The sequence below is a fragment of the Somniosus microcephalus genome, chromosome 3 (genome assembly GCF_052327205.1).
Source record: "Somniosus microcephalus isolate GS21.2 chromosome 3, FLI_Smic_1.0, whole genome shotgun sequence".
Lineage (NCBI taxonomy): Eukaryota > Metazoa > Chordata > Chondrichthyes > Squaliformes > Somniosidae > Somniosus > Somniosus microcephalus.
Genome location: NC_140989.1, coordinates 121,331,771 through 121,348,721, shown reverse-complemented (window position 1 = coordinate 121,348,721; position 16,951 = coordinate 121,331,771). Strand labels below are relative to the sequence as shown.

Sequence of the window (16,951 nt, the reverse complement as noted above, 5' to 3'; positions counted from 1 at the left end):
GTGCCACACAAGAGGTTATTACACAAAATTAGGACTCATGGTATTGGGGGTAATATATTAGCATGAATTGAGGATTGGTTGTTGATATACAAAGCTAGGTGGGACAGTAAACTGTGACGAGAACACAAAGAGGCTGCAATGGGATTTAGATACACTAAAAAAGTGGGCAGTAAGGTGACAGATGGAGTATAATGTAGGGAAATGTGAGGTTATTCACTTTGGCAGGAAGAATAGAAAAACAGAATATTTTTTAAATGGTGAGAAACTTTCAAATGTTGGTGTTCAGAGAGATTTGGGTGTCCTCGTGCAAGAAACACAGAAAGCTAGCATGCAGGTACAGCAAGCAATAAGGAAGGCAAATGGAATGTTGGCCTTTATTACAAGGGGTTGGAGTATAAGAGTAAGGAAGTCTTGCTACAATTGTACAGGGCATTGGTGAGACCACACCTGGAGTACTGTGCACAGTTCTGGTCTCCTTATCTAAGGAAGGATATACTTGCCTTGGAGGCGGTGCATTGAAGGTTCACTAGATTGATTCCTGGGATGAGCGGGCTATTCTATGATGAGGGATTGTGTAGAATGGGCCTATACTCTCTGGAGTTTAGAAGAATGAGAGGTGATCTCATTGAAACATACAAAATTCTGAAGAGGATTGACAGGGTAGATGCTGAGAGGCTGTTTCCCCGGCTGGAGTGTCTAGAACTAGGGGGCATAGTTTCAGGTTAAGGGGTAGGCCATTTAAGACCGAGATGAGGAGGAATTTCTTCACTCAAAGGGTTGTGAATCTTAGGAATTCACATGGCTGTGAATGCTAAGTCTTTGAGTATATTCAAGGCTGAGGTAGATAGATTTTTGGACTCTCGGGGAATCAAGGGATATGGAGATCAGGCAGGAAAGTGGAGTTGATGCCGATGATCAGCCATGATCTTATTGAATGGCAGAGCAGGCTCGAGGGGCCGTGATTTTTAATGATAGACTTAAATATATATTTAAACAAGAACGGGCAAGAACAGCAGAGGGAAAAGCTTCAAAATATCATTGAATGTCAATGCACCCGGGTAATGCACTCAAGATACACTGTACAAATCAGGTTAAAAACGAATTATCAACAGAAAGGGACAAAAATCACACATCAAGGTAATCACATGTGTGGGAATCACCAGAGGACTCGGGCCCTTCTCGCCGACGAACAGGTGACATTTCCCGGGGGATCTTAACACTGAGCGGCTATTTCAATATAAACTGGGGCTGGAGAATCTTTTGAAAATGTATTCCCTGATTGCAGTGAGGGAGCTTGTGACTGGTGGCAGGTACTAAATCTAATTGGATATCCAAGGAAACCAATGAGAATGTTTCTGGGAAAAAGTATTGTAACATCAATACAAACTAACCAATCACAATCATTGCCTTCACCCATCCTTTATTGGCATAGCGCTCTGGGGCTGCCTATTTAATACACTCCCGGAACGAATTTGCGCTATTGGTGTAACTGAAGTTTAGTTTGAAGATGCCTGAGGAGGTGAAGAAACTAGCTCCAAAGAAGGGGGCCAAGAAATCCCTAAATAAAGCGCCAAGAAAGAGCGGTAAGAAGAGGAGAAAGTCAAAGAAGGAGAGTTATTCCATCTACATCTACAAAGTGATGAAGCAGGTTCACCCCGACACCGGCATCTCCTCCAAGGCCATGAGCATCATGAACTCCTTTGTGAATGATATTTTTGAGCACATCGTGGGTGAGGCTTCCCGCCTGGCCCATTACAACAAGCGGCACACCATCAGTTCCCGGGAGATCCAGACCGCCGTGCGCTTGCTGTTGCCTGGGGAGCTGGTCAAGCACACCATGTCTGAAGGGACAAAGGCGGTGACCAAATACACCAGCTCCAAGTAAAACAACACAACAGACCAACAAGACAAACACAATGGCTCTTTTAAGAGCCACCCACAGTTTCTCTGAAAAAGCTGCACCAACGTCTCTCTGGAATTGTTTTATTGTAGTGACTTTTTAATACTAAATGTCTGATTTCTGTTTTAATCTGGTAGGGAGATTCTCCGACCCTTTGTAAGCTGTTCTCAACCCCTTTCATATTTCCCACAATATGGTCAGTTAGAGCTGATTTAAGGGGTGTTTGGGGCCCCAGGTGAAACAGCGATTTACTTGTACTTCTTGCAATTTAATATACTGTATTCGCTGCTCATGATGCGGTCTCCTCTACATTGGGGAGACCAAACGCAGATTTGGTGACCGCTTTGCAGAACACCTCCGTTCAGTCTGTACGGGTGACCCTGAGCTTCCGGTCGCCTGTCACTTTAATTCACCGCTTCACTCCCACTCTGATCTCTCTGTCCTCGGGCTATTGCATTGTTCCAATGAAGCTCAACGTAAGCTCGAGGAACAGCACCTCATCTTTCGATTGGGCACTTTGCAGCCTGCCGGACTCAACATTGAGTTCAACAATTTCAGATAATTATCCCTGCCCCCATTTTTCATGCAGTATGATTTTTGCCATTCCCATTTGCAACATTTTATCTTTCCTGCCTCTTACAAAAGTACAGGATGTTCTTTCTACTCCTTCCTCCCCTCCTAACCGCCCCGTCTCTGCACCTGCTTAATATCTGTTACATCTCCAGCTTCTTCCAGTTCTGATGAAGGGTCCCAGACCTGAAACGTTAACTCTGTTTCTCTCTCCACGGATGCTGCCTGGCCTGCTGAGTATTTCCAGCATTTTCTGTTGTTATTTCAGATTTCCAGCATCCGCAGTATTGTGCAATTAACTCAGGGTGGGGTGTTGCCTAATAGCCAGGCTGTGCTGCTGCCCAAGAAAACCAGCGCTGTGAGCTCCAAGAGCAAGTGAAGTGGCCAAAATTTAATCTAATAACCCAACGGCTCTTTTCAGAGCCACCCACACAATCAGTGAAAGGGGTAGTTACTGTTTGAAGGAGTTTGAGTTATCTGAACAGCTTTGGAGCTGTAGAATTCGTTTAGTAATAGAAGGGCTTCTTTCGAGTCTGGTCTCTTCTGGGTTTAGATGCTGGCTTCTTTCCGCTATCCCACCTACAAAGTTGCCTGTTACCCCGGCCGTATCAGATCGGGGATTCTCTCCCCGCAGCGTAAGGGTGACTGCTATCAAAACTGGGATGTTTATTATTAATCTCAGGTAATGCATCGTAGAGGGCAGAATGAGTGCTGAGCGGCAATGACTGGCACTGGTTTATGAATTTTAGATCAGGTATCAGTGCTGCACCCATTGAGTAAACTTGTGGCACGACATAAAACATGTATTCTCACCCCCAAGTTACTGGGCTAATGACTTATCACCCAGGCTGTGACTTTCCATCTTCGGACCCTGCAGAAAGATACCTGTACGTCGAGGCTCCGCCTAGATAGTGTGCGCTGCCGAGTTATTTCTTCCGCCAGCTGCACGGCCTCAATTACAACACGCAGCTCCTGTTTGTAAAACTGGGGGGTACCCGTGCCTCCTTGCGGGAGCTGCCTGTCTTCTACCAGGAACTGCTCAGGATCTGGAACAAGGATGCCTGCAGATGGAATTCTCCCCCGTCAGGAGTGGCGGCTGTCCTACAGGAGCCGCTGCTCAGGAATCCGCACCTCCATGAATGTGGATTCATGTGGCTGGCGGAGGGCAGAGTTGTGTCTGTCACGGTGACCAGAGTCGGGGACCTACTTGCTGGCGGAAGAGCGGGTTGTATGGCACCAGAGGTGTTGGCGCAGCGCCTGTCCTGGGCCAATGCCCAGCTCGCGGCCAAAGCCATCGAGACGCTGAAAGTGGCACTGGGCCCTGTGTCCACTAGGTGTATCGAGGAGGCTCAGGCACGTGGGGTGATCCTGTCCGAACTGACCCCCGTCCAGACGGAATTCCTCATCGGCGCCCGGCCCCGAAAACCTTCTCGGGAGCCGGCGCCTCACAACTTGAGCCGTCTGCGGGAAATCCCTTCCGTGCCTTTCCATTCTGCACGGAGGGGATTCCTGTACGGGCTGCTCTTGAAGACCCTCCTTTTTGCCATCCTCGGCTGCCATTCGGAGACACCTTGGCACACCATCTTGCCGTCCAGAGGAGGCGGGTGTCCCCAATGGAGGGCTCTCTACGTGGGAGCCCTCCCTTTATCTATTGGGGACTTGGCCTGGAGGGTGTTGCACGGGGCAGTCTGGTGCAATAAGGTTTTAAGTAGGTTCACGGACTCCCAGGCCGCCTGCCTTTTCTGCGGTCTGGAGGAGTCCGTGTTCCACGTTTATGTAGAGTGTAAGAGGTTGCAGCCCCTCTTCCATTATTTGAAGGGGCTGCTCCTCGACCTTTGGCTGCACTTCAGTCCCACACTCCTGATCTTTGTTCACCCGGTGTGGAGGGGAGCGGGCAGGTCAGGGGGCCTCCTTGTAGGACTGCTCCTGGGCCTGGCCAAAGTGGCCATCAACTGCTCAAGGCAGCGGGCGGTCAACAGGTTCGGTCGGTCGTACTACCTGCTTCTCTTCTGCGGCCACATTCGTACCCGGGTGGCCCTGGAGGTGGAGCAGCTGGTATCCGCCGACATGCTCGAGGCCTTCCGCGACCAGTGGACGCCGCAGAGACTGGAGTGCATCATCACCCCCGGAAACCAAATTTTAATTTAATTTGTTACATTTCATTTGATGTATTTTTGTTAAGTTACAGTTTTTTGTTGATTGATCGAAGCACAATAGCGACACAGTGAGCGGCTATTTCAATAAAAACTGGGGTTGGAGAGACTCTTTTGGAAATGTATTTCCTGATTGCAGTGAGAATGCTTTTGATTGGTGACAGGTACTAAATCTAATTGGATATCCAAGGAAACCAATCAGAGAGTTCCTCGAAAAAGTTTGTGACATCTTTACAAACGGACCAATCACAATCATTGCCTTCACCCATCCTTTATTAGCATAGCGTTGTGGGGCTGCCTATTTAATCCGCTCCCAGAACGCATTCGATTTATTTCTTTGTCTGAAATTGAGTTTGAAGATGCCTGAAGAGAAGAAGAAACCAGCTCCTAAAAAGGGGGCCAAGAAAACCTTGAATAAAGCGCCAACAAAGAGCGGTAAGAAGAGGAGAAAGTCAAGGAAGGAGAGTTATTCCATCTACATCTACAAAGTGATGAAGCAGGTTCACCCCGACACCGGCATCTCCTCCAAGGCCATGAGCATCATGAACTCCTTTGTGAATGATATTTTCGAGCGCATCGCGGGTGAGTCTTCCCGCCTGGCCCATTACAACAAGCGGCACACCATCAGTTCCCGGGAGATCCAGACCGCCGTGCGCTTGCTGTTGCCCGGGGAGCTGGCCAAGCACGCCGTGTCTGAAGGGACAAAGGCGGTGACCAAATACACCAGCTCCAAGTAAAACAGCACAACAGACCAACAAGACAAACACAACGGCTCTTTTAAGAGCCACCCACAGTTTCTCTGAAAAAGCTACACCAACGGCTCTCTGGAAATGTTTTATTGTAGTGTTTTTACTATATGTTAAATGTCTTTCTGGAGTTCGGTAAATGTTTGGTTTTTGTTTTAATCTAGTAGGGAGTTTCTTCGAAATGCAGTTTTCGGTAGGATTTAACACTGACCCTTTTTACTCTGTTCTCAGCCCCGTTCATATTTCCCAGGATATTATCGGTTAGAGCGATTTAAGGGGATTGGGTCAGTTTTCAGTCGTTCGTTTCACTCTTCCTGAAGTTGGTTAATTTATTATCGGGATATTAGTTCATTAACGATAAATCCTTGGTCGAATAGCAACTCTTAATATCACTGTTCGATTAATTGCACCAGGAGTTTCGGCTCCGGGTTAATTCCCGCTGCAACTTCTGTGAATGGAAATCAATCCATAATCTGATGTTTGTTTAGAAAGATTCCGCTGGAACGTGTCTTGTTAAATAATGCTGTGCTCGGGTCTTTCGGTTCGCCCGATAGACAATTTGAAAGCGAGCAGACTAAACACTAATTTAGACCAAACTGAAAGTGTCTGAAATTTGTGAAGGGAAACGTGGAACTGAGACTAATTTTTTGACAAAGTAGTTTTATTTTCTAAAGCCGCTGCTGGTCTTCCGAATATATTGGCGGGCTTTTCAAATTTGAAATTTTCTGCTGCTTTCTCATTGCCGCCTGCTGATTGGTGACATGAACAGCCCAATGAGAATCAGCACAGTGACCAATCACAACTGCCTTCACTGCATTCCTCCTGAAGGTATAAGGGCGAGAGCGGGAGCAATTCCTTGTTCTGTGAAAGTATGAGTTTGTGGAAATGTCTGGAAGAGGAAAAAGCGCCAGTAAACTCGAGCCAAGGTCACCTCATCTGTCTCAGCGCTGTGAGCTCCAAGAGCAAATGAAGCGGCCAGAATTGAATCTAATAATCGGCACCGACTCGATGGAGCGAATGGCCTCCTACTGTGCCGTGAAAGGATCAGAGTTTTCTGAACAGCTTCGGAGCTGATGAATTCATTTAATAGCAGGGCTGGATTCGATTCTGCTCTTTTACGATTAGATAATTTGAATGCTGGTTCCTTTCTGCCTCCTTGCCCCACCTGCATTCTCTGGTCACTAAGCTGCCTGTTACCCCGCCCGATTCTCGCCCCGCGGGTTAAAGGCGGCTGTTCCAGGGAACGCGGTTAAAGTCAGCGATGGAGATGTGTTGCGTGTTCTCTGCACCGATTTAAGTTTATTAAAGATCACATCTAATATTTATGAACAATCATGAGAACGGAGAGGGGTTCCATAGCTACTTCCAACCAAAACTGGGATTTTTATTAGTCCCTTATAATGCATCAAGAGGAGTTTACGAGCTCTCCATCCTAAATGCATGCTCACCCGCAAGTTACTGGGCTAATGAGCAACAGATATCACTGGTTCAGGAGATCACAGCTCTTTCCTTTGCTGTTTGGTGGCTCTGAAAAGAGCCGTTGTTGTACTTGGTGCTGAAGCCGGGTTTAGGCGCGCTCTCCGCGGATGCGGCGGGCCAGCTGGATGTCTTTGGGCATGATGGTGACTCGCTTGGCGTGGATGGCGCAGAGGTTCGTGTCCTCAAAGAGCCCCACCAGGTAAGCCTCGCTGGCCTCCTGCAGGGCCATGACAGCCGAGCTCTGGAAGCGCAGGTCTGTCTTGAAGTCCTGAGCGATCTCTCGCACCAGGCGCTGGAAGGGCAGTTTGCGGATGAGCAGCTCGGTGGATTTCTGGTAGCGGCGGATCTCCCTCAGAGCCACAGTGCCGGGTCTGTACCGATGAGGCTTCTTCACTCCGCCCGTGGCTGGAACGCTCTTCCGGGCCGCTTTGGTCGCCAGCTGTTTGCGAGGAGCTTTCCCTCCAGTCGATTTGCGCGCTGTCTGCTTGGTCCTGGCCATTTTCTCACGGATCTCAGCACAATCTGGAACACAGAGCCTGTTAAGGCAGAGCCGGCTCTGCGGCCGCCTTTTAAAGGGTGTGTGAGGGCCCGCCCCGCCCCGGGGCTGTGACTGGCTCCAGCCCGACCCCCAGTCCGGGGCCGAGCTCTGACAGGCAGAAGGAAACGCCGGCAATTACCGGGCCCCGATTGGCTGAGTTGAAATTATTCATCATTTTCAGAACACCCGCCATTTTCAATGTAACGGACTTTGAGAGAAAGCTTGTTTGTGACAAGAAGTAATAATCTCTCTTTGAAAGTGGCAGACTTGCGGTCAGAGATTCCCGGCGCTGTTTTACAATCGGGCTTTAAATCGACTCCTTCCTCGGTTCTGTCCGATGGGGAATGGTCTTCACTTTGTGCGCTAGTGTAAAACGGGTGAGAGGGAATCGGCAGCCCGTTTTAGTCTCTCCCGATGAATATTCCCATTGACTTCAATGGTGCCGACGGGCTATCACCCGATTTACACTATTGCAGATACCGGTATTTAAACAATAAATGTGAGGAGACCCGTGTTCATGTGTAGGTGACCTCGCTGTCTTTACACCCAGGGCGGAAATAATGTCCCAGATAGAACAGAAATACTTTCCCACTACAACATATCCCCGCCCCCGTTAGTGAGTCTTAGCGAAATCTCCCCCTATTCATCAACTCTCTTAAACCAATTACCATCACAATATATCCCCACTCTAGTTCCCAGGTGACTGCTCTCTCGGTGAGGTGTTGGGTGGCTCTTAAAAGAGCCTTTGTTTTATGCGGAGTAGAAAGGGTCGAGTGGTTTAGCCCCCGAATCCATAGAGAGTGCGGCCCTGCCGTTTCAGAGCGTACACCACATCCATGGCAGTGACCGTCTTACGCTTGGCGTGCTCAGTGTAGGTGACCGCATCCCTGATCACATTCTCCAGGAAAACCTTCAGCACCCCGCGAGTCTCCTCATAGATCAGGCCCGAGATCCGCTTGACACCGCCACGGCGAGCCAGGCGGCGGATAGCTGGTTTGGTGATGCCCTGGATGTTATCACGAAGCACTTTACGATGTCGCTTGGCTCCGCCTTTACCCAATCCTTTTCCTCCTTTACCTCTGCCAGACATGGTCGTTGTTCATTCAAATCGCTGCTGAGTGAGACACGAACTGCTGCTGGTTTCTTTTTATAGAGCTGGCTCCGACCCGACTGAGAAAGCGTCAGAGTAAAGGAGACGGCAGGGGAGGAGACAGACTGAGTCACACAGAAAGAGAGACCGGGAGGGGAGGAGACAGAGTCAGAGAGAGAGAGAGAGAGAGAGACCGGGAGGGCAGGAGACAGACTGAGTCACAGACAGAGACAGAGAGAGCTGGAGGGGAGGTGACAGAGTGAGAGCTGGAGGGGAGGAGATAGACTGAGAGTCAGAGACAGAGAGAGACCGGGAGGGGAGGAGACAGACTGAGTCACAGAGAGAGAGAGACCGGGAGGGGAGGAGACAGACTGAGAGTCAGAGACAGAGAGAGACCGGGAGGGGAGGAGACAGACTGAGAGTCAGAGACAGAGAGAGACCGGGAGGGGAGGAGACAGACTGAGAGTCACAGAGAGAGAGAGACCGGGAGGGGAGGAGACAGTGAGAGAGTCACAGACAGAGCAGAGAGCGACCTCTGATCTTCCAGCTCCACCACCAATTTTCTGCAACCGCCAATTTCAAAACATTTATCGGCAACAAAACCGGAACACAGCTCCGCACAAATCCTTACAGACTCGGGCTTCATATTCAAGGATTTCCAGAAACTCGGAATGTTTAAATAAGGTCCTGTTACAATTAAGAATCAGTAATATTCCCGCCTATGTACAGTCCCTCTGTAACAAGTCGACCCGCCTCCTTCCATTTCAGTGCCAGCCCCTATTCCATCTCCCCACACCTGCCTTCCCAGCCCAGTTCAGCAGTTTACAAACACCTTATTCCAGCTGATTTGGACAATCTCATGTGTTGCGATTTGAGTTGTGACGCGGGGTTTCTCCGCCAGTGTTACCGACTCACTGAGACTCTCAACTTGAATCTGTGAAATGAAAATGACCATGAACTGAGACTGGACCCGAACACACCCCCAGTTAGTGAGGCCCGGCCCGGACATCCCATTCTGTTTTATTGCAGACAGTGGGGGGAGGGAGCGAATGTCAGCGAGTCACCAGGGATCCTGGGTTTACTTGAAATGATTTCTATCTGAAATCTGAGCCCGGCGTAGGGACAGGAATCATTTGATTCCGGGATCAGCTCTTTTCTGAGAAATGTGGGTGGCTCTGAGAAGAGCCGTTGGGTTCAGATGTTTACAGGTTACACTTGATATTTTACTTCTTTTTGGGCGCTGCTCTCTTAGCCTTTGCTGATTTCGACTTGGGCTTGGCCTTCGATTTTTCCACCCTCTTGGCCGCCTTCACCTTTGCCACTATGGCCCTCTTGGGGGTTTGGGGCTTCTTCGCAGGAGCCTTTTTCTTAAGAGTCGCCGTCTTATTTGGCGTTGGCGCCTTCTTGGTGCCCGTTTTCTTGGCTGCTGGTTTCTTGGCTGCTGATTTCTTAGCTGCCGGTTTCTTTGTTGCGACTTTCTTGGCTGCTGCTTTCTTCGCTGGAGATTTCTTGGCTGCTGCTTTCTTCACCTTTACCTCTTTTCCCTGGCTTTGCTGCTTTGCCATTTTGACAGAGCCGGAGGCGCCCTTGCCCGTGGTGTGCACCAAGATACCATTTTCCACATTCCTCTTGATACTCGCCCTGATCTGGGACCGGAGCTGCTCCACATCCAGGCCGCTGTCAGCCAGAGCCTTCTTTATCGCGACCATGGACGTCCCCTTGCGATCGCTGCAATCCGCCACAATCTTGACGATCTGCTCGCCCAACTTGGGACCGGCTTTCTTGGGCCGGGAAACAGTCTTCTGCTTCTTGGGAGTCTTGATTTGAGCGGCGGCGGCTGGAGGAGCCGTTTCGGCGGCTGCGGTGTCATTCATGTCGGGAACTCTGTAGAAAATCTCTCTGACAGTCAGAAGTGGGTCAGAAATGAATCCAGAGGTGGCGGCACAGAGCAATTTAAAGGCAGCGAGCGGACGGGGCGGAGACATCCTGCTGTCAGCTCCCGGCCCCTGCAGCATTTCTGTGTTTCTCTCTCCTCATAAACTCTCCGATACCATTGAAAATCCGGCACTCCAGAATCCCAGTCGAGATCCTTCCTGATTCTAAGACCAGAACGTTTGCTGTCGAAAAAGTTTCAACCGAATTCAAGGCTCCAGTCTCGATTTAAACCCCTTTCAATGCTGCACTCATCGCGCTCTCTCACCCGATCGCTGACATGGTCTCTGGTTTTCGACTGAAATCTTGATTATCAACTCAAGCTTTACCTTAAATTCCCACTTCGGGGCTGAGCAGGGGAGCAGGGCGATTCTATGACTGGCAAATATTTTTATTTTACACAAGAGGGACTCGGCAATCCGGCGATGAGTCCGGACACACAAACACAGTGACATTAGACTTGGCCGCCCGCCCCTTTAACACACTCTCTGACACAATGTTCACATCTGCACAGTCACAGGACAAACTGTTCCCCAGATTTACAGTTCCCAGGACAGGCTTTCCTCTCTGCTCGGCCTGTGCTGCGGATTCACGGGGGGTTAGTTGTCGTTTCCCAGCTCAGTAACTGTTAAACACTCTGAGGCCGGCGCTCCTCGCAGAGTCTGTTCCCCAGATTCAGGGGCAAGAGCCAATCACAGCTGTGGCTGTGTTAACCCATATCTGCTTTTAAATTACTAATATTGTGCGCACGCAGAAACATGTTTTTGCTTTATATATAAATATAATATAATAAATTATATGTTCACCGCCCTCAGGTCTGTCTGCGTTTCCCTCTTCTAAACTGAGGGACATATAACAGTAACTGGTGTCCTATCGGTCCCATCCTCAATACCCAGAGACGGCGACCAGAGAGACACAGACAGACAGAGACACTATCAGTCTTCAACTTCGTATCAAAGTCTTCATATTATGCTCAATAACAGTTGATTCATACACAGTACTGTGGTATCTTGAGGTGGCCATAGATGGAGACGGACACAGGTTAACTCCGTAACATGGTTTAATCAACACTTGCACATAAAAGCTTCTGCCATGAGGCAGCAAAAACAAAGAGTACAACCAGTACAGATCAGACTTAACTCAGGAGACCAATTGCCACAGCACCACCTGGTGGATCAGGTTACTCATAACCTCCCAGGTTACTACAAGTACAAAGAGAGAGCTGATAGTGACAGAGGGCGGAGGGAGAGTCAGAGACAGAGTGAGGCGGGCGATGAGAGACAGAGATAGTATCAGTTCCAGACTGACCTGTAAATTCCCGTTTTATGCAGAAAAAACCCAATGGAAAGACAGAAGATGCAGTCTAATTGTACACTGATCTTTTACCAGACAGTCATATTATTAATCGCGCACTCCGGGAAAGTGCCAGAGAGTGAGAAAAACAATGTCCAATATTTAACCAACTCTTGCCTGTTGTACTCGCTGCAGTCTTGCAGCTCAGGGCCTTTCGGTATTACTCTCATTGACCGAGTCTTTCACTTTTATTAAATCAATCTGGGACGGTGGCTGTCAGATATTAACTCCTGCGCGGTCCCAGCAAACACTCCGACTCCCTCGTTCCTCCCATGTTTCTGCAGCATTGCTTTCTGAAGAGGGGCTCATGAAAAACAACACCCTGCAAGGAATGATCCCAAATTGAGCATCTTAAAGGGACAAGCCCGCAGCTTTAAACCTTCTCTGTCCTTCCCCCCAGGCCCACTTTCTTTGCTCACACTCTGATGAAAGCGAGTTAGGGAAAGCTCCCTTTGTTTTTAAATTCTGAAATATTGCAGAGAGCAACGCATGCGCGGTAAGCCCCGCCCCCTGCGTCGTTTCACAGTGAGCAGAAGTACGCATGCGGGCTCCCCTCCCCCACCGCTGCCTGCGTGCCATTCACTCAGTGAGCGGAAGAAGATGGTTTGAAACAGTTGGGATTGGAGATTTCACGGCCCGGGGTAAGCGAGCAAATAGCAGCAAATCGCTTTGGGATCTCAGATGGGCAGTGAGTCCGGGGCAAGTTCAGGGGGTGTCGCGGGCTGTTTGTAAGAGGCGTAGTGGAGCACAAATTGGTCCCAGTACATGGACTGAGCGGCGGAAGGGAGAGGCCACTCTTGGGCGGTGTGGACAGGGTAAGGGAGACAGAATGTGAAACATCTGTTATAGGCGGTGTGGACAGGGTAAGGGAGACAGAATGTGAAACATCTGTTATAGGCGGTGTGGACAGGGTAAGGGAGACAGAATGTGAAACATCTGTTATAGGCGGTGTGGACAGGGTAAGGGAGACAGAATGTGAAACATCTGTTATAGGCGGTGTGGACAGGGTAAGGGAGACAGAATGTGAAGAGTCTGTTATAGGCGGTGTGGACAGGGTAAGGGAGACAGAATGTGAAGAGTCTGTTATAGGCGGTGTGGACAGGGTAAGGGAGACAGAATGTGAAACATCTGTTATAGGCGGTGTGGACAGGGTAAGGGAGACAGAATGTGAAGAATCTGTTATAGGTGGTGTGGACAGGGTAAGGGAGACAGAATGTGAAACATCTGTTATAGGCGGTGTGGACAGGGTAAGGGAGACAGAATGTGAAGAATCTGTTATAGGTGGTGTGGACAGGGTAAGGGAGACAGAATGTGAAGAATCTGTTATAGGCGGTGTGGACAGGGTAAGGGAGACAGAATGTGAAGAATCTGTTATAGGTGGTGTGGACAGGGTAAGGGAGACAGAATGTGAAGAATCTGTTATAGGCGGTGTGGACAGGGTAAGGGAGACAGAATGTGAAGAATCTGTTATAGGTGGTGTGGACAGGGTAAGGGAGACAGAATGTGAAACATCTGTTATAGGCGGTGTGGACAGGGTAAGGGAGACAGAATGTGAAACATCTGTTATAGGTGGTGTGGACAGGGTAAGGGAGACAGAATGTGAAACATCTGTTATAGGCGGTGTGGACAGGGTAAGGGAGACAGAATGTGAAACATCTGTTATAGGCGGTGTGGACAGGGTAAGGGAGACAGAATGTGAAACATCTGTTATAGGTGGTGTGGACAGGGTAAGGGAGACAGAATGTGAAGAATCTGTTATAGGCGGTGTGGACAGGGTAAGGGAGACAGAATGTGAAGAATCTGTTATAGGCGGTGTGGACAGGGTAAGGGAGACAGAATGTGAAGAATCTGTTATAGGCGGTGTGGACAGGGTAAGGGAGACAGAATGTGAAACATCTGTTATAGGCGGTGTGGACAGGGTAAGGGAGACAGAATGTGAAACATCTGTTATAGGCGGTGTGGACAGGGTAAGGGAGACAGAATGTGAAGAATCTGTTATAGGCGGTGTGGACAGGGTAAGGGAGACAGAATGTGAAGAATCTGTTATAGGCGGTGTGGACAGGGTAAGGGAGACAGAATGTGAAGACTCTGTTATAGGTGGTGTGGACAGGGTAAGGGAGACAGAATGTGAAGAATCTGTTATAGGCGGTGTGGACAGGGTAAGGGAGACAGAATGTGAAGAATCTGTTATAGGCGGTGTGGACAGGGTAAGGGAGACAGAATGTGAAGAGTCTGTTATAGGCGGTGTGGACAGGGTAAGGGAGACAGAATGTGAAACATCTGTTATAGGCGGTGTGGACAGGGTAAGGGAGACAGAATGTGAAACATCTGTTATAGGTGGTGTGGACAGGGTAAGGGAGACAGAATGTGAAACATCTGTTATAGGCGGTGTGGACAGGGTAAGGGAGACAGAATGTGAAGAGTCTGTTATAGGCGGTGTGGACAGGGTAAGGGAGACAGAATGTGAAGAGTCTGTTATAGGCGGTGTGGACAGGGTAAGGGAGACAGAATGTGAAGAATCTGTTATAGGCGGTGTGGACAGGGTAAGGGAGACAGAATGTGAAGAGTCTGTTATAGGCGGTGTGGACAGGGTAAGGGAGACAGAATGTGAAACATCTGTTATAGGCGGTGTGGACAGGGTAAGGGAGACAGAATGTGAAGAGTCTGTTATAGGCGGTGTGGACAGGGTAAGGGAGACAGAATGTGAAGAATCTGTTATAGGCGGTGTGGACAGGGTAAGGGAGACAGAATGTGAAGACTCTGTTATAGGCGGTGTGGACAGGGTAAGGGAGACAGAATGTGAAGAATCTGTTATAGGCGGTGTGGACAGGGTAAGGGAGACAGAATGTGAAACATCTGTTATAGGCGGTGTGGACAGGGTAAGGGAGACAGAATGTGAAACATCTGTTATAGGCGGTGTGGACAGGGTAAGGGAGACAGAATGTGAAGAATCTGTTATAGGCGGTGTGGACAGGGTAAGGGAGACAGAATGTGAAGAATCTGTTATAGGCGGTGTGGACAGGGTAAGGGAGACAGAATGTGAAGAATCTGTTATAGGCGGTGTGGACAGGGTAAGGGAGACAGAATGTGAAGAATCTGTTATAGGCGGTGTGGACAGGGTAAGGGAGACAGAATGTGAAACATCTGTTGTTGTAAATCATTGTTACTTTCTCCACCCAAACCAGGAATGAATGTTTGGGTTTAGTTCCAGTCTCACCCTGTTTGTTATTGGACAGTGAACAGTGGAAACAGATCCAGACAATAAAGATGTGGGGAGTTATAGAAGGAGCATCTATTGCAGGTACCAAGTGAGAAGTGTGAAGCAAACATTTTAAAAAGCGGCTGTTTGACTTTGGTTGAACGGTTAATCACAAGAGAGAGGGAAGTAGCAATCTGGTCTGTGCAAAGGTGCCATTCGTTGCCCAGTGCAGGGGCTGGGTTGTGTCTGGATGTCACTAAATTGTTGTAAAACCACATTACACTCCTGGTATACAGAAGCTGAATGCTGTACTGCAGTGGAGTCATACACTGACGCTGTTTGTATCACTGGCTTTCCTTTGCCAGTGTTCATAATGATTATTAACAGGGAATAAATTGATACTTTATGCATTTTCTACCCCTCTATTTCATCTGTTATAAGAGATACTTATTCTTCTTACAGTTAAATACTTGAAGGAATTGGAATGAACGTGACGTTTCCTTCACCTGAGGCACATGGAACAGTGCAGGCAGGTCCTTCTCACATACAGTCGGTACATTATCACTCAGAGTGCAGAGACACAGACAGCTCATCAGTTCCCCACTCTCCGACAGCAGAAGTATTCAGTCACTGATTTCAAATTCCAGAGACATATTTTCAATCCAACAGTCAAACAGAGCAGGAGAGACAAACGCTGTTTCCATTTCACCCCAACTCAGTACCACTGACTGGTAGATATATAAATCCCAGTCCAAAATCACACCCACTATCAGATTGAAAGGCACAATCCCACAATAATGCAGCCTTAGCTACAAATTAAGTACCAGATAGACCTGACACATAGTACCCGAGTGACAGGTTCACAATGAATCCCGATTTCCTACCTCAACAATAAATTCTATACCCACCCACAACTCACATACTATCTATGTAAATCTATGTAGAATTAATCTAGCCTGGCAAACTGTCTCAGAGAACGACAGTTACATAATGATGCACACACTCACATACAGTACCAGAGGATAGCTACAGAATAAGTTACACACTCACATACAGTACCTGAGACTGACAGAGTTAAGAATGATACTCACACTAACACACAGTACCAGAGACTGACGGATACAGAATGAATCCCACACTTGTACACAGTACCAAACACTGACAGGTGCTGTATAAATGCCACACTCACATACCGTACCAGAGGATAGCTACAGAATAAGTTACACACTCACATACAGTACCTGAGACTGACAGAGTTAAGAATGATACTCACACTAACACACAGTACCAGAGATTGACGGATACAGAATGAATCCCACACATGTACACAGTACCAAACACTGACAGGTGCCACACTCACATACTGTACCGGAGACAGTCAGATATAGAATGAATCCCACACTCACACACTAAGGGCTGGATTTTACCGGCGCTCAAAGGGCGGGTTTGGAGGCGGGTCCGCTGACAAAATAGCAAAGATTGACAACGGGTAGGAAACCCGCTCTCAACCTGCCTCCACGCGAGCCTCCCAGGTGTCTGGTCTGTCTGCGCAGAACTGACCCGACACCAAGTGGCGGGGGAGACAATTTCGATCATTAAATGGCTTGTTAACAGCCAATTTAATGCTATTTTGAGGCTACCTTGCAATTTTACTTGCTCCCCCACTGGTTACCCACTGCTTGAGGAACACGCCAGTTCACCCTGTCGTGAGTTGAGTCTGCTTTGATGTATCTGATAAGCTGACAGCTGCAGAAGTGGTGTAAAGGAGGCCATGTTGCAGATGGTCAGTTTCAGAGCTCAGAAACTGTTGGTTACTGCATTTGTAAGACATTTAGAGATTTCTTTAGCTTGCAAGTGTTTAGAGCCAACTGTATAATCAGTGCCACCTCATTGGAACAAAACATAGAAACATAGAAGATAGGAGCAGGAGTAGGCCATTCGGCCCCTCGAGCCTGCTCTGTCATTCAATGCGATCATGGCTGATCATCCAA

The 16,951-nt window shown here is 48.5% G+C and overlaps 5 protein-coding genes and 1 long non-coding RNA gene across 6 annotated transcripts; 3 read left to right on the top strand and 3 right to left on the bottom strand.

Moving 5' to 3' along the window:
• The first annotated feature begins 1,447 nt into the window (after positions 1-1,447).
• On the top strand, positions 1,448-1,885 carry LOC147121331 (histone H2B 1.2-like). Its single transcript, XM_085981549.1, has one exon. It carries the CDS (start codon positions 1,508-1,510, stop codon positions 1,883-1,885), a length of 378 nt encoding a protein of 125 aa, XP_085837675.1. The 5' UTR covers positions 1,448-1,507.
• Positions 1,886-4,922: 3,037 nt separating this feature from the next.
• Positions 4,923-5,499, top strand: LOC147121330 (histone H2B 1.2-like). Its single transcript, XM_085977657.1, has one exon. The coding sequence runs from the start codon at positions 4,983-4,985 to the stop codon at positions 5,358-5,360; it is 378 nt and encodes a 125-aa protein (XP_085833783.1). The 5' UTR covers positions 4,923-4,982; the 3' UTR covers positions 5,361-5,499.
• On the bottom strand, positions 5,390-7,386 carry LOC147121329 (histone H3-like). Its single transcript, XM_085977656.1, has one exon. It carries the CDS (start codon positions 7,345-7,347, stop codon positions 6,937-6,939), a length of 411 nt encoding a protein of 136 aa, XP_085833782.1. The 5' UTR covers positions 7,348-7,386; the 3' UTR covers positions 5,390-6,936.
• A 758-nt stretch (positions 7,387-8,144) lies between these two features.
• LOC147121328 (histone H4) lies at positions 8,145-8,476 on the bottom strand. The gene has a single exon (XM_085977655.1). It carries the CDS (start codon positions 8,474-8,476, stop codon positions 8,165-8,167), a length of 312 nt encoding a protein of 103 aa, XP_085833781.1. The 3' UTR covers positions 8,145-8,164.
• A 1,223-nt stretch (positions 8,477-9,699) lies between these two features.
• Positions 9,700-10,518, bottom strand: LOC147121327 (uncharacterized). The gene has a single exon (XM_085977654.1). It carries the CDS (start codon positions 10,489-10,491, stop codon positions 9,700-9,702), a length of 792 nt encoding a protein of 263 aa, XP_085833780.1. The 5' UTR covers positions 10,492-10,518.
• A 1,777-nt stretch (positions 10,519-12,295) lies between these two features.
• LOC147121326 (uncharacterized) lies at positions 12,296-15,878 on the top strand. The gene is made up of 2 exons (XR_015075392.1): positions 12,296-12,402; positions 15,423-15,878. It is a non-coding gene; the product is annotated as an uncharacterized LOC147121326 (long non-coding RNA).
• Positions 15,879-16,951: the final 1,073 nt, after the last annotated feature.

What these genes read in the sequence shown, in the direction of transcription:
- LOC147121330 (XM_085977657.1), top strand. Translation starts at nt 4,983, where the DNA reads ATGCCTGAAGAGAAGAAGAAACCAGCTCCTAAAAAGGGGGCCAAGAAA.
- LOC147121329 (XM_085977656.1), bottom strand. Translation starts at nt 7,347, where the DNA reads ATGGCCAGGACCAAGCAGACAGCGCGCAAATCGACTGGAGGGAAAGCT.
- LOC147121328 (XM_085977655.1), bottom strand. Translation starts at nt 8,476, where the DNA reads ATGTCTGGCAGAGGTAAAGGAGGAAAAGGATTGGGTAAAGGCGGAGCC.
- LOC147121331 (XM_085981549.1), top strand. Translation starts at nt 1,508, where the DNA reads ATGCCTGAGGAGGTGAAGAAACTAGCTCCAAAGAAGGGGGCCAAGAAA.
- LOC147121327 (XM_085977654.1), bottom strand. Translation starts at nt 10,491, where the DNA reads ATGCTGCAGGGGCCGGGAGCTGACAGCAGGATGTCTCCGCCCCGTCCG.